Genomic DNA, 16,062 nt, shown 5'->3' with positions numbered 1-16,062 from the left:
TTCATACAATATACTTGCCTGTAAATATACATACACCGTAACAGCTAGAGAACAATCCCAAAATCTAAACACAGGCAAGAACTCAAGAAGAGATGTTATTATTTTTTTCTTCATTAGTTGATCACATTACTATCAAATGCTTCTGAGACATGAAATAAAAATTGGAGTTTACATTGCCCTTAAAATTTCTTTTCTAGATCTTTCAGAAAATTTTCTGTAGCGTGAGGTAGAAAGCAATTTTTTCTGCCTACTCACACCTCTGCTGGACTCAAGCAAAACCCTTGAGTAAGTTATGCCATCACAGCAATGTCACTAAAGTCAGAAGTAACACCACTGCAGTAACAGTATTTATTTTAATCTTCAACACTTACAGCCTATTTAACTTCACCACCACACTAACTTAATGGAATAAATGCTATAGAAAAAAGTAAATTAAAAAAAACCAAACAAATTTCCAAACAACCTTTCAGTAACTTTTGTCATCTTTGAATAGGTCTGCACCCAAATACTTTCCTGAAAAATACTGGCTGTGCTAAGGCAATTCCATGCTATACACTCTCCCCCAGGAGTTCCAGAGCCCAACATACAAAAGTGTTGCCAGAGGAGCAGGCTAGTTATGCTCTTTCCACAGGAAAGAAATATTTTTATTTTGGTATTAGTGACCAATTTTAGATCCTGAGTTACATAATCTGAACCCCAAAGTAATCAATTTGTTCTTGGAATATAACCTACCTAGGCCCTCTGGATGACCAAGTATATTGATTTGCTGGCAGTTTTTCTCTTAAAGAGTATTCAGCAACCATCATGTCAGGTGACACGTAGGCACCAACACCTGTAAAAAACATTCAAGCGTTTTAGATGTAATAAGAATTTTTATTAAAAACTAAAGTAAAATACTTCTGTGGTTGAAATTCATTATGAGAAGAATTCTTGCTTGACATTTAAAATGGAAACACGCATTTTCCATCTCATTAAATCCAAGTAGTTTTGCAAGGCAAGTGTAAAACATCACGCTATGCAGTAACAATGCTGATGGGCACACTGTATAATATTAAAATATCATGTAAACGTCCAAGTTTCACTTTTACTCAGCTGGAATATAATGTATTCACCTTCTACATGTCTTTCACAACAGGTAGCTTTTACATGTCTTCTCTCTCTCTTGCACCCCTTTCCTCTGTTTACACTGCTCTGCCACAAACTACAACAACTGCACATCAGAGCAATCCACGTGAATTGGTTCATGTTCATGTGGCTCACAGCTACACCCCTGGAGCAAATGGCCATATCCACACATCTCAAACAGTCAGGGGAGAGAGCCTTTACTGGGTATCAGTTCCAAGTGCACAGAGTATGTAAATGACTACTTCAAACCCTGATAAAGTAGCATTTCTAGAAGAGAATGCCAAGAATGCACATTGCAACTATGTCATTTACCTATTTGAAATGATAATGCTCCACTTTGTTTAGGGCACAAGCACTACCAGGGTGGTAGAAAACTACCCATACCAAGCTGACAAACTTGGCAAGGCCTGTGTCCATGTGAACTAAGCCAACCTGTCAGCTGTATTTTGCTTTACCCTCAAAAAACAAAAACTCTATCTGGCTCACTCCAGATGGAGGACAGGAGAAAGCTACTTGGCATGTGGAGTGAATAATCACCCAGTCTCTAGAGTGATACACCTAAGTTGAATTGACAGAGTAGAGGCACTGTAAGAGCAAAGCCAGTGCAGACCTGAAAAGAGCTTGTTAGTTCCAGTTCCAACTCCCAGTCTCAGTAGTGAATTAACAGCAGATAAACTTTCAGAAAGTAATCAGCATTAATTCTACTAGCTGCCCTGGAATAGCAGCTCTCCAGCTTTCAAGACTTCATGCTAGTCTCCTTACACACTGGTCTCCTTGCATAAGAATTCTGAGACTTAAAAAGCATCTTGTGTAATGCACTAGTGCGTCAATAGCGGATTTATATAAAAATTAAGACTAAGGAAGCAACCCCCTGAGAGCTAGACATTTTGCTGAAACTTATAACTCAATCTCTCACTAAAACAAAACCATGTATTAACCCATCAGAAAGAGAATTTTAATGACAGTAACAGACTTGCACAGAAGTGGCACTGCAGCTGGAAGAATTCCTCCCCTACAAGGACTTGTCTAGGTCCTGACATGCGATTATTTTATATCCAAATTAAAAACATCTGTTTCACTAAAAATAAAAATTAAAAGTATGTGATAAAGACAGATGATCCAAAACTGTAGCTCTAAGAATTCAGAATACATTGCAAGACTTTCCAGAAGATTAATTAGAATCCAACTTCGAATCATATTTTTGTAAGTTGCATTTACCAGCAGCTATTGGTTGGAGCAAAGTGGTGTACTTAGACAGTTACAGTTGAAAAAGTAATCCTGAAATATTCAAATAAGTCAGACCAAAGATTTCTTTTGCAAATTTTATACAAAGCCACATCAAATCAAGACCATTTCTCTACCACCTCTTTTCTACATAAGTAAGGTCTTGAATTGTAAGTAGATAACAATCTAAATTTGTATACCTCAGCATAGAGCAAGTGCCTCTCTCAGAATTAACCTTGTGGCCCAGCAGACAATTTTTTACATTTACTTCAGCAATCAAATATGTAACAAAAGTACAAAGTTTGAAAAGACAGAAGCTGAATACTGCCAAAAATTCTTTCAGAACAGATTATTTACCTATTACACTAGATGTAGTTCCACCAGGACATCCTACTGTAGAAAGGCAAGGACCATTATTTCCTGCACTTGAAACATAGATTACATTATGTTTCCACACTGCTTCATTAATCACTTCACAAATTCTCCTGAAGTAAGAGAAAGAAATAAATCATTTACTCAACAATATTGCTTTCTTCCACAGGACAAAGCTCCCATTGCTAGTAGAACCTCTGATCATTCACCAAACAAGGAATATTATGCAGCCTGCTTCCCACACCTAGCAGAGGTGGTTCCAGTACAGAAGCTGACCACAACAATATCTTCGGGTTTCAAAAAGGAGTAATAACTATGTAGTGATCTTAGGTCTTCAGAAAATATCCCACAGATCATGTGGTGTTGCAACTACAAAAGTTCTTTATTATGTTAAAAAATTATTTGTATATGTATTATAAATCTGTGTATTATATATTTGTGCCTATATCATAAATTAAAAGCTTTTTTTAAGGGTTTACTTCTTTCAAAGCCAGTTTAAAATTTATACTGCACAGTTTATAACATATGAATCATATGAGCCTGGATAATCCACTCTTAGTGACTAGCTGACTTACACAAAGCTCAACAAATACAATTCCACCTCTGTGAAATTAAAATACTTTAACCACAGCACTACTCACCCAGAATTTGGCCAGTGTGTTGCTTCTCCATAGCTGTAGTTGACAAGATCACATTTGTATTTTATTGTTTCTATCATCTGATAAAGTAAAAATGGAAAGCAAAATATGTACTAGTCAGAGAAAGTAAGCGACTTCAGGAATGACAGAAAACATCTGCTTAAACTGATCTGCTACATATCTAAGAAATACAGACAAATCTCTCGACTCTAGAAAATAATTTACTGCAACCAGTTATATGCTATTTTCCCAACAAACAAAGAAAATTTTAAAAACCTACTCCCTGAATAGCCTTATTCTTGCCATGTTCCCAGCTATAATTAAGACATTACCCTAAGACAAAACCGAGGACAGCAGATGTCACCAGTATTGTCTCTAATGTCTGTCCTCAAGAACGTAAAATTCTCCTTTCCTGTGCAGTTTGGTTGAACTCCAAAAAGTTGCAAAAAAATTACTGTTCATGTTGCTATATCAAAATATTCTATGGGCTAGAAATACAATTTCCTAATTTCAGGTCCTTTTCTTGTGTAAAATTTCTCCTTATCAACTCGCTGTACAGAAAAGCTCTTTATCATTAACAGGAATGATATTTTTCCTCACTTGTAAGAAGAGTTAACACAAATACAGCAACATACATAGTGACTAGTCTCTACTCTAGATTTATATGCCTCCTATAGTTATTTAAGTAATTACAAAATGTAATATTTAAGCAAGAATGCAAGTAACTTTCTCATGCATCAAGCTACTCAGACACTGCAAGACTGTTAGCCTGAAAAAACTTTGTAAGTGGCTCTATGGAACAGAAGTCTTGTTTTACATTAAAACACTAGTCTTAAAATATGCTTTAAAATACACTCTGGTTGCTTTTACGGTTTTTGGTTGGGTTATTTTTGTGAGCCTTTTTTTTTGGCAGCGGGGTGGTTGGGCTGGATTTTTGTTTTTGTTTTCTTTGTTGGAAATATTGTAGGGCCATAAAAACAAAGCCTATAAACAAGTAGGGCATGAAGTTTCACAATATTCTACACTTAAGTCACATTGCTGAGATAAATCATTTATTCAGTGAAATACCCACAGCTCTTATTAGACCAGTGCCAGTTTCCATTGTACTTAGTCTCGTATCACCAATCTTGATTGCAAGAATCTGAGCTCCAGGAGCCACACCATTTCGTTCTGGTTCTTCTGGAAAGTATCCAGCTGCAATACTAGCCACATGTGTTCCATGTGCTCCTGTGCAAATGAAAAGTGTGTACGTTTAGTGGACTTCATTTATATGAACTCAATACGCTACAGCTCAATTTTCACTTACTGAACTGTAAGCACATCAATCCAGTCAGTGGCCAGTCACCAGTGGTGCTGATACCAAAAGGGTGACAGTGTTCACCGGGACTCAGCAGTGGAGCCAGCCCTGTTTAATATTTTTATTGATGATCTGGACAAGGGGATCGAGAGCGTCCTCAGCCACTTTGCAGACAAGTTGGGTGGGAATGCTGATCGGCTGGAAGGTAGGAAGGCTCTACAGTGGGATCTGGACAGGCTGGATCAATAGGCTGAGGCCAGCTGTATGAGGTTCAACAAAGCAAACAGCTTTTTGAGGAGAGAAAGGAGGCAGCAGGAAGAGAGGAATGAGGTATTAACTTAATTCCACTAATAAAAGTTACTTTAAAGGCTCAATGCTTCCTACTCAAAGTTATGAATATTACACGTGAGACAACTCACATAGCAGGGATTAAGAAAACAGAACTGCACAGAAACATAGAAAGGAACAAAAAAGTTACCATCTATTTGGAAACCTGGACTGCATATGTAGCTCTACTGAGATGGGATAGTTTCATGAGGAATTAAGAGCATTTTTCAAAGCAAACGCATTCATACCATCCTAACCACTCTGTTTGCTTCCAAAACAAACCATGATTTAAAGAATACACTGAAACGGGTTCAGAGTGGTTTGTATAAAAAAGTTTGTATAAACCTAAATTAAGATCAATACCCATTTTGTTTATGGATATTACATTTAAGATTCTTAAAGTATACAAGTACAAAGGAGAGCAAATAAAAACCAATCATTGCCCTATATTTAACAAACAAAACAAAAGAGGTTTTTTGAAAGAAGGTTCTCTTTAGTTTAGGCTTTAAGATGCAGGAATATCTTAAAGAGTACCTAAGTATGCACGTTCCATGTATATATGCTTATGTACATCAAGTTGACAGTATTTCATACAAAAATGCAAGCAAGTTTGGTAATGAGCTGTCATTACAGATTTAGTTAAGGAAATATGAGTATTGCTTTTAAAAGCCATAATAACAGATGCTGTATTATGACAGCTGCCTCAAGCCATCCCAAGTATCAGAATCAGGACCCAATACAAATTACTGCTTCTCATGATACCTACTTAGCAGCAAAATGTTCTTAAGATTACTTTCATTTACCTCCACTTGTCACAATGGAAAGGAGGTTTCCATCATCATATATATTCACAGAATAATTCAGCATCTCAGATGTTCCAAAAGACCCATATTCCTGAGCCTCTTTGTAGGTTCTCAGCACTGTACAGTTAGCTAAGTCACCACTCTCACTTGTATCTATGCAGGCTCTGTTGACAAAAAATAAACAAACAAAAATGCAATTTCCCAGCTGCTGCAAACTTTCAGTTATCTACCCTCTCCAGCTGAGCATAGCACAAAGACTTCAGGAAGTTTGGTTCTGTGTTTATGGTATCTTTACATAGTTCTTTAAGCAACTATTTTAAAACCTGGTTGTTTATACTTAAGATTAAGAAACTATGAAGTTACCTAAATAAACTGGTTTTCAAACACTACTAAATCAAATAAACCTGTATTTGAAAAGCAAGCATATGAAAATTCATGCAAGTTCAAGGAAGAAATTTCACTCAAGGTAGATATTCAGTGCTGGTACACAAACATTTGAAGTTTTACTGTTCTGTATGATGCACATTATCAGTCAAGAAATGTGCCATGTTACATCCCTAAGTCTGTGCACAGACACCTGCTTTGTTTTGTTTTTTTTATATCACCAATGGATAGTCAAAACAGTTTTATTCTGCTTCAGAAGAAAAACCCCATAAGCTTACACTCACATCACACTGTCTTCAGTAAGACTTTACCCCATCTTCACTTGGGACCAGAATTTTGTCAAGAAACTCAACTGATACAGCAGGATTATTTTAAAGAGAAAAATACTTAAAACCTCTATAAAGATGACAGATATAAAAGGTAACAAGTCTTCGATGCAAGCTGTTGTTTTATGTATAGAACAAGACATTTTAGACAAGTTTAGTCATTTACCTCCAGGTCTCACCATCATACCACACTACACAATCATATACTGGGCCAGGATCGCTGTATTTTTTTTCAAAAGAATTCAACAACTCCACTTGATTTTGAAGTTCTTCCTTTATTAGCTTATTTACCTAAGGCGAACAAAATTCAGTTAGAGTATTTCCAAAATTATTACAAGATAGGTAATCCTACATTCCTTTCTGGTGCTATACATTTGTTCCATTACTTTCTCAGGAATGTTAGACTATCCTAGGAGTCACAAACATCTAGAAGTTCAATGGCTTTTAACGGTGCACTATTTATTTTTGGCCTATGATGTAAAACTACTTCTAATTTCTGTAAAGGTAACATTTAAAGCCATTATTTTCTTTAAGACTGTTGAATGATAAAGTAGTACCTGAGGCATTTCTGGTACTTCATTGAAATTGTACACAGTTTACAAAAGAACGAATGTGTTTAGAAAAATCCATTTTAGAAAATTTGAACACAGCAAGGATGGTGGCATCAAAAATTAGCACATTTAATTAAAAATAAAACTTACTGAAAATATCCAACAAATCTTTTGAAGTAATACCATTTTCATAATTGACATCAACTTTCAAAAGTGAACAACACTAAGCAAACCAACCAACCATCCATATAAAGACCTAAAATTAATCAGAAGATACGCTGGTAAGTTATCTGCCAAAATACTAACAAGTACCTTTCCTTCACTCGTCTAATGAAACATTTTAATCCTGCAGCCAGTAACAAATTGTTGCAAAGAATAAGTTTATAAATTTAAACTTAATGCGAACCTGTGAGGGAGAGCTATGAGCAGCATCAAATTCTTCCTGTTTCCTACAGGCCTCTGCTAGAGCCAGCCTGTGAATAGGATCCCAGAGCTTCTCCTTGCGTTCTTTCTGTAAAATAAAACAGAGGTTCCTCAATATATTAAGAAACATATGTCAAAGTATGATGTCTACAAAAATAAATTGAAATTCTGATTTGAGACAATGGCTAAAAAAGTTCCATACAATAGTATAAATAAACATAAATTGTCACATAATTAAAAAAAAAAAAAGGGTATCAGTAATTTCCGTACTTTTTGCCTCAATGGACCACTGTGAGGAGGAGCACTGAGCCGCCTCCTGTTGCTCTGAAAAAAATCACGGAAGAAATGGATCACGTAAAGAACAAAAAAATCAGAGAGAACAGCTTGCAAGCGCTGGTTAGCAGCCTAGGTATGTTACCAAATCACATGCTGTGGTTTTCTAACAAAATCAAGAAACAGAACAGTTAAATATGACTATATACCAGAAAGAAAAGATAATTCTTCCTTACCTGAATCCTCTCCTTAAGAGCTTTAGGATAGATATCATAGCCATTTTTTATGCCAATGTGATATTTGCCTGAAGGATTTACCCAGTTTGCTGGAATCTACAGAAAAGTATATTTAGAAATAGGTTAACTAATGGCATTAAAAAAACTCCACAAACAAAAAAGCCCAACACTGTCTAAGAGAGCTTAAGCAGAACAAACCTGCAAATACTGCCAACTTAATTCCCTGTCTCCATAACAGTAACTACTGCACTGTTTTGACAGCTTGACATGGCATTTTCAATCCAGTTTCCAAAGAATCAGTATCAGGTCACGTGACACTGCCATTGAACATCTTTAAGTATCAGTTGCCCTGATAGTCTACTTTTAAAACACAAAGCCTCAGCTTTACTGACTTTACTGGGGAGAGGTCTGGGGAAATAATAGTACTATAAATGAAAAGACACACTCTAACACGAGGGAGTGGGGTTGGAAGTCATGACAAACATCCGAATATCTCATTTCACATCTTGATGCAATTTAGATTCAGTATATCAGGATCTGCTCATCCTAGTAACAACAGTAGAAGAGCAACAGATTCAGCTTTACAATCATCTTCCGTGCAAAACTGAGAAGAAAGTTGACAGCATGGAAAGATCCAAAGATGTAATGCCCCCATATCATATCATTAATCAAATCAGGAAATCAAGAACATGTTAGCAACATTAGCAGTTCTGTGTACCCAAGACCTCTACTAGATTTTGTGTCCTTTATGAAAATCCTACACCATTTCTGTTCTACGCATAGTGAGAATTCAGTGAGTCTAAACTAGGTCCTCACAGAATTTCAGTCTCTAAAACTATTCACCATGCCCTTAACACAATTCCTCTTGCAGCTTATGCAAATGTGGAAAATACTAGCATTTTTAAAGACACAACTGTCTGACAGTTTTGAAGTATATTAGCATATTTTCTTCAGCCAATTTTCAAAGCTATATCCGATACTGTTTTGAACAAATAATTTAATTATTATCAAGCCCCCCCAAAAGCCCTGTACACATCCCCATTCAGCTACAGAAAATATTAGAAATAAAGACATAATAAAAGTGTAAGAAACACTAAGCAATCTGCATGAAGATGAGCAAGTGCAGCATTAGGTTTGGGTAAGATCTGGTTTGCTGGTGTCAGTTGGGCTAGGGTTGATTTTTCTTCAAAGTAGCTGATATGGGGCTGTGTTTTGGATTTGTGCTGAACACTCTTAATAACTCGGGAATGTTTTAGCTGTTGCTGGGCAGCACTTGCACAGAGTCAAGGCTCTCTCCCAGGCTTTTTCTCTCACCCACCCCAGACAGTGAGCAGGCTGGAGATGCACAAGGATTTGGGCGGGAACATACCTGGGACAACTGATCCCAACTGACCAAAGGGATATCCCATACCCTATGGCATCATGGTTAGCATATAAAGCTGGAGAAAGAAGGACGAAGGGGGGGTCATTCAGAGTGACAGCATTTATCTTCAAGTCACCATTATGTGTGGAGCCCAGCTTTTCTGGAGATGGCTGAACACCTGCCTGCCCATGGGAAGTGATGAATGGATCCCTTGTTTCTCTTTGCTCGCGTGCAAGGATTTTGTTTTACCTATTAAACTGTCTTTATCTCAATGCATGAGTTTTCTCAGTTTCACCCTTCTGATTCTCTTCTCCCCACATTGCTGGGGGAACACTGAGTGGAAAGCTCTATGGTGCTTAGCTGCCAGCTGGGCTTAAACCACAACACCTGGTTAAAAGGAAGTAAGTTCTATAAAAACCAAAACAGGTTATAAATTTGTTAAGCAAAGAAGATGATGTCCAGTGGTGTCTCTGTACCACCAAATACTCACCTTTAAAGTTCTTCCAGAAAGACCAGTAATTTCTCCATCTTTAGGCTCTGCAATGGTACATGTAGTTACATCACCACTGCCTGTGGTGTCAATTATATCAACTATCTTGGGTTTCCCATCAGTTGTCATCTGAAAATATGAGCACAGAAAAACTGAAAATGTATTTGATTACCATTTGGCACACAAACCAGAAAAGTTTTGTTGTTAAAAATATCAACTAGCTTTCTTAGACACCCAACCGTTAACTGAAGGACATAAAACCAACTTGAACTCAAGATAAATTTTCAAAGAACTAAGACCAATATGTCCATCTTTCTGGTTCATACAAATCCACTTATTTCTAAGAAGGATTTAGAAGAGAAACAAGTAAAAACACTGTATCAACAAAGCACAGGCAGCCTCAATTTAAAACCAAGCCTAAATTTGCAAAAAACATATTTGCAAGAACAGCTGTTTGTTTTCATATTATTTGCCGTGTTGTTTCTGACCCCTCATTCTGGGCAAATTTTATAGTAATGAGTGCACAAGTAAGAAAGTGAAAGTTAGAAGTACAAGCTCTCACAAGCTGGAGTCTCTAAACTGAGCTTAAAGGAACCTAAAAGGAACACAAGCCACCATTACCTTATTTTTCCTGTTTCAAAGATTCTGCTTTGTGTTTTAATCTATTTGAACTATTAGTAGCTATGGCTATATACATATAATACTTATATAAGGAGTATTTTTGCCAGGGCGAGGAGAAGAAGAGCTGACTACCCATAAGGAGTTTATGAGCATAAATTTAAAGCCTCCTCAAATTAAAACAAAACTGGCCCTCATGGACTTTAAAGTAGTTGCAGGCAACTAAACATGACAGAAGAAACTATCTAAGGTTCCCTTCACCTAGAGGACTCTCCTACACAATTACCAATAGCACAGTCAAGCATTTCTTATTTATTTAACATTTAGCAAAAATACTCAAAGTTATTTTCTTGCAATAACATGCTTCATCCAGCAGCTACTAGTTTATACAGCACAAAAACTGTATTTCATATACAGTAGTATTTGCTTGAATATGAATTCAGAAGGCTGGAGCACCTCTCCTATGAGGACAGGCTGAGAGAGCTGGGGTTGTTCAGCCTGGAGAAGAGAAGGCTCTGGAAAGACCTTATAGCAGCCTCCCAGGACCGAAAGGGGGTCTATAAGAAACCTGCAAAGGAACTTTTTACAACTGCACAGGCAATGACAGGACAAGGAGGAATGACTTTAAACTAAAGGAGACTATTGGGCCAGGTATAAGGAAGAAATTTTTCACTATGAGAACAGTCAAACACTGGAAGAGGTTGCCCACAGAGGTGGTGGACGCCCATCCATGGAAACATTCAAGGTCAGGTTGGATGGGGCTCTGAGCAACCTATCTAGTTGAAGATGTCCCTGCTCATTGCAGGGAGGCTGGACTAGATGGCTTTTCAAGGTCCCTTCCAACCCAAACTGTTCTATGATTCTATGAATTGACCATATGTACGTATTTTTACAGTTCTACATCAAAGACTGGTGTAAAAAGAAAAAATGAATCCATCATCTTCCTAGTATCTCCCATACATTAACTACACTGAAAGTGAAAAAAGCTTCACATTCAGAAAAGCAGCAACATTTGCTCTTTTCTACCATTTACATATATGGAATTGTTGCCTTTATTCTCTATTAATAATTCTGATGTTAGACATAACATAAGGAAGGTAGTTTTGTTCCAATAATGCTCTGAAATTGTGAGGTCAGCTACTGGAAGCTACTGTCAAACTGTTTCATAAAAGTCACTCTGATGCTACCAAAAGGACAAGAGTCAAGCTCTTATCACATCTCAACAAACAAGGATAGATACTTCCATGGTCTCAAATTCTCATGGCTTAAAAAAAACAAACGACAAACAAAAACCCAACCAAAACCCATACAACCCAAAAAACAACCTCCCAAAAACTCAACAACAAAAAACCAACCCAAACAACAAGCAACACCCCCAATGAAAACTGGCTTTAAAAAATAAAAAAGAACCAACCCCAAATATTCCAAACCCATAGCAACCATAAAAAGAGCATCAATTTCATTTCCCAGAAGGTAACAAATACTGCTTTTGAAGAGGCTTGCTAGGGAAGAATTTTCATTACAGAAACCAACACTGCTACTCTGTTCATAGAAATTCAAGTTCACTGAAGAAAATCTTTCAGACCACGTTAACGTGGTAAAAACATCTACTGAACAACAGCTATACAGTAGTGAAAATTGACTTGTGGAACAGTATATAGGCACTAAACCATATAATTTTCGAGCATTGGTAATTAATATCTTCAGTCTTGGCCTCAACTCACACAAAATTCAAGAGCTGCTCCAATACTAAAGCGACTGCAAGTCAAATCTCAGTTTATCAGCACCAGACATTTTTCAGTATGCCTCTACTCAAAGTGAACTATTCAGTGATCAAAGTACAAGAAAACAAGAATGAAAATGTAATCCAAGGTGACTTGTTTAAAGGAGGCAAGTCATACAGCAACAGGTGGCCAGAACACAGATTTATGTTGCAGCAAGCTTGGGTAGTTTTAGAAGTTGTTTCCTAGCCAGAAAGACAAGGTGCAACTCCTACACTCTACGGCTCTTTGCCTCCTAGCTGAAACCTAGCAGGCCCGCACATGCACGTGAGTTTGTACTGTCAGAACAAGCAAATCAGAGTCTTTCAGTCAGACACAAGAAACTCAGAGTTTCAGCTGGTCCAAGGTTCAATTCCTAACAGCAGCAATGCAGACAGGTTCACAGTAATTTAGTGCAAGTAACTGATACAGCAGCTCCTGCTGCCATGAACTGCTCTTCAGCACACTGACCACCAGCAGCAATGCCAGAGTGAAATTCAAACGTTCAGCTCGGTTTTCCTTTTCAAATCTTGTAATTCTGAGTTTAAAATGATAATGAAAAATAATAAAGTGAACTTGATCAATTCTCTTATGTGAACAGAAGAGTCCTGAAGTAATGAATTGATTACAGATAAAAGGTACATTTTAGTACCTTTTGCATTAAAATTTTAAAGAAAGAACTTTTATATAGTTAAAAATATTTTATACTGTATTTAGAAAAGTCCCCCAATCCTGCCTTAATTATCATGGCTTGCCTACAGGAATTTGAAAAACAAATTAGTAGTTTAAAACTGAAAATTATTTTGTTGTTTATACATTTCTGCTTGAAGTTTGAAAATCCTACTTACATGTTAGTTCTGACTTTGTAAAACAGATAAATTAGTAAACTGAGAACACTAAAATTAATCTATGTGCATAATCCTAGCACCTGATCAGTTATAACAGGAGTAGAGGAGCACCAGTATCTATGACAATCCCAATGGAAAAGGGAAAGCCAGATACATTTGAGCAAGTTTTTGCCAGACCATACAATTACTGACTCCAGCTGACAGCTACTGCAACCACAAGAGACGAACAAGTTCTTCAGCACTTTGGTCGCGGGACAGCTGATCATCATCATCACAAATAAAATAACTTCCAAGCAATTTTTTTAAACTCAGGGCTGAAAAGCAAGTAAAAGCAAACTAGCTGCTACTGCTAAGAAGTTATCACATAAAAGCACAAGGTAATGTTAGTAAATAATAATTCCAAAAGCCACTTCACAAAATAAGTAAATTTGCAAAAAGCAAAATGAAGGCAACTAAACATGACAGCAAAATGAACTGACTTATCTATCATGAAACATAAGAAGCCACAACGGGAACAGGGAAAGAACAGGGTGGGGTTGAGCACAGACTATACATATACAACCACAACACTCCACTAAATGCACCTAAAATTTCATCAGTCACTGTGCCTTAATGAGGAATTACAAACCATGACTTGGCAGACAGTAGGAAATACATTCTACCAAGAGGACTGAAAGGGGAAAAAACTTGAATGAAAGCAGACAAACTAAACTTTACAGTTGCTGTCAACTGGTGGAAAAACAACGGAAGAGGAGGTGAAAGGAATTTCCTAGAGGGCACTGGCTACAAAAGATTCATAAAGAAAAGGAAAGTAAGTACAAGACTGATTAACATTTTATGTGTCAAAGAAAGCCAACCAACAGGAAAAAGATTTAAGAAGGTTTGTTAAGCTTAATAACTATTCTCCCTATAGCAGCAAGTGTCCAGGGAAGAATATAAATATAGTGGTATTTCCCTGTTAAACTCTGTACCCAAATCTTTCTGTCCCTCGAAAAGGGAACAAACACTGCTATCAATATTTACAAACCAAGTCACAGAATCAACAAGCAAAGGAATCCTATCCAGTAATGAAATACTAGGGATCAACAAAGAAATGAACTGTTTTGTTTCGACTAAGAACTCCATTATATTCAAAACAGGGTAGCTCATTTTAGCCTGTAACAATTATTGTCATTAACCGGAACTCAAAGTTGTAATACCTATTAACCTTGCTATATATAATGTCTCCTCTTCCCTCTAAGTAACTGATTCAACTCTCAGAGTTCTAACTCTATGCCAGGTCAGGAATTGACAATAAGACTGACAGTAAGAAAAAGAAGCAGCAGCAAAGACAGGGGCATAAAAAACAAACAAAAAAAAATCCAAAAATTGTCCCAAGGTTAGAAACTACTTCTTGCAGTACAGCTATGCTGTGTCACTTCCGGTGCCCAGGACACTGGTTCATTGCAGGGAGGCAAAATGCAAACTGCCAAATACTCCAGAGAGTGAGGACAATATCTTGCTGAACACCTACAAAGCTATTCTAGACTGTGTGCTGCCTATGCCTCCTTTGCAACTCTCTGTGCAGTATGTCTCCCCCGTCTGTGGTTTAGCAAGTCGCTTAAGCCAGGTCTATTAAGTGGGCAGTGTGGAAAAATCACAGAACCTCTTTACAGGTTTTTCTAACAACCCTGCAAACTTACTCTCACCCACTGCAACATGAATTCTACACTCTGCCCTCCAAATTTTTTACTTCTTTTACAAATCTTGTACTTCACTACCTACAATTTTATCCTGTGCATAAAGAAAATAAATTGGAGAAAACTGATATGGTCAGCAGTGAGATCATGATGGTTCTTAAGTATCCCTTATGAGCCTTGGGTTACCTATATCGGAACAAAGCTTCCCACTGCTACCCATAAATTTTTATTGGGGTTTTGTTATTGTCGACCACTCCTCATTCAAAACTTCTAGAAACTTAGGGTTTTTTGCTTTTGTATGTGAAACTTCAGAACTATGCACATCATCTAATTTATATTCATGTCTTCCTAATTGTCTTCTACTACTTTCTGCTCTGCCCATGGTATTATCTTGCTTTCTATTTGGCTAGCTTTCATTAAGCTTTCCAATTACTATGCCACTTATCCACAACTTCTTGCCAAAAGCACCAGTTTCATTTCTGCTTAAATCAATCAAAGTTATAGCTGTCCACTCCTTCCTTCCACCCAACCTGTCCTCTTAACTCATATTTTAGTTTAACTGAATCCCATAAGGAGTCACTTCAGAACACGGAACTAACAATCTACCAGGGTCAAGTCCCAGAACGAGGTCACAAAGGAGTTAAATCTACACCAAAGAAAGGATGGAAACCAACACAAACCCTGCTTAGTCGAAACAAAACAAAACAAAGGATTCAGCATCCAAGTGAGTTGCATACAACTCCGAATCATTCTTCCAAGGACTCTTCTGCCATCACTCAGGGAAAACATGCTGACAAGAAATCAAAAGCAGCAGTAACACAAAAGGCCACATGCAAATTTACACGATAAAGAAATGTTACAAGACAGCGGTTAGAAGAAATACGTGCTGAGAAATGCCCAAACTGACATCACACACAGAAATTTACAAAACCGAGTGGAGACACATAGCCGGCAGACCCAAAAAAAAGCTGGCAGAATCGAATTCGATACAGACTGCTACTGCAATAAAACGCACGAAAAATACACTAAGAAAGACGGGTATGCTAATCATGCCAGAAATATACTTTTCATGTAAAAGACCTAGGCGGCTGTGTGTAGCCTCGAGCTACGTACTGGCGAAGTAACGCTAAGGTTTAACACAAACACAAAGCGTTCCTTTATAATGAGCTCTGCGTGAGAGAAGGCAGCCCAAGAGATTGAAGTGCCATAACACGGCTGTGGACGGCTTAGGAGGAGGATCCTCACAGCAGCACCCGGAGACCGGTGTGGAGCCCCCAGCTACGGCATCTCCCCGCCCTCCCGCACCCGAGCCCCCGCTCACGCGC

The 16,062-nt window shown here is 37.5% G+C and overlaps 1 protein-coding gene across 1 annotated transcript in view; it reads right to left on the bottom strand.

The window, feature by feature from the left end:
• Positions 1–9,961, bottom strand: part of TPP2 (tripeptidyl peptidase 2) — a 48,890-nt gene extending 38,929 nt beyond the window's left edge. The window contains exons 1-9 of the mRNA XM_008629313.2: positions 9,833–9,961; positions 7,980–8,075; positions 7,454–7,558; positions 6,663–6,787; positions 5,787–5,950; positions 4,432–4,586; positions 3,363–3,439; positions 2,707–2,834; positions 733–832 (exon numbers count right to left, since the gene is read on the bottom strand). Of these exons, the coding sequence (XP_008627535.1) occupies positions 733–832; positions 2,707–2,834; positions 3,363–3,439; positions 4,432–4,586; positions 5,787–5,950; positions 6,663–6,787; positions 7,454–7,558; positions 7,980–8,075; positions 9,833–9,961 (1,079 nt within the window). The remainder of the gene's footprint in view (positions 1–732; positions 833–2,706; positions 2,835–3,362; positions 3,440–4,431; positions 4,587–5,786; positions 5,951–6,662; positions 6,788–7,453; positions 7,559–7,979; positions 8,076–9,832) is intronic.
• Positions 9,962–16,062: the final 6,101 nt, after the last annotated feature.

This window comes from Corvus brachyrhynchos, unplaced genomic scaffold, assembly GCF_000691975.1.
Source record: "Corvus brachyrhynchos isolate BGI_N302 unplaced genomic scaffold, ASM69197v1 scaffold92, whole genome shotgun sequence".
In the NCBI taxonomy this organism is placed as follows: Eukaryota; Metazoa; Chordata; class Aves; order Passeriformes; family Corvidae; genus Corvus; species Corvus brachyrhynchos.
This window is presented reverse-complemented; position numbering and strand designations above follow the sequence as displayed.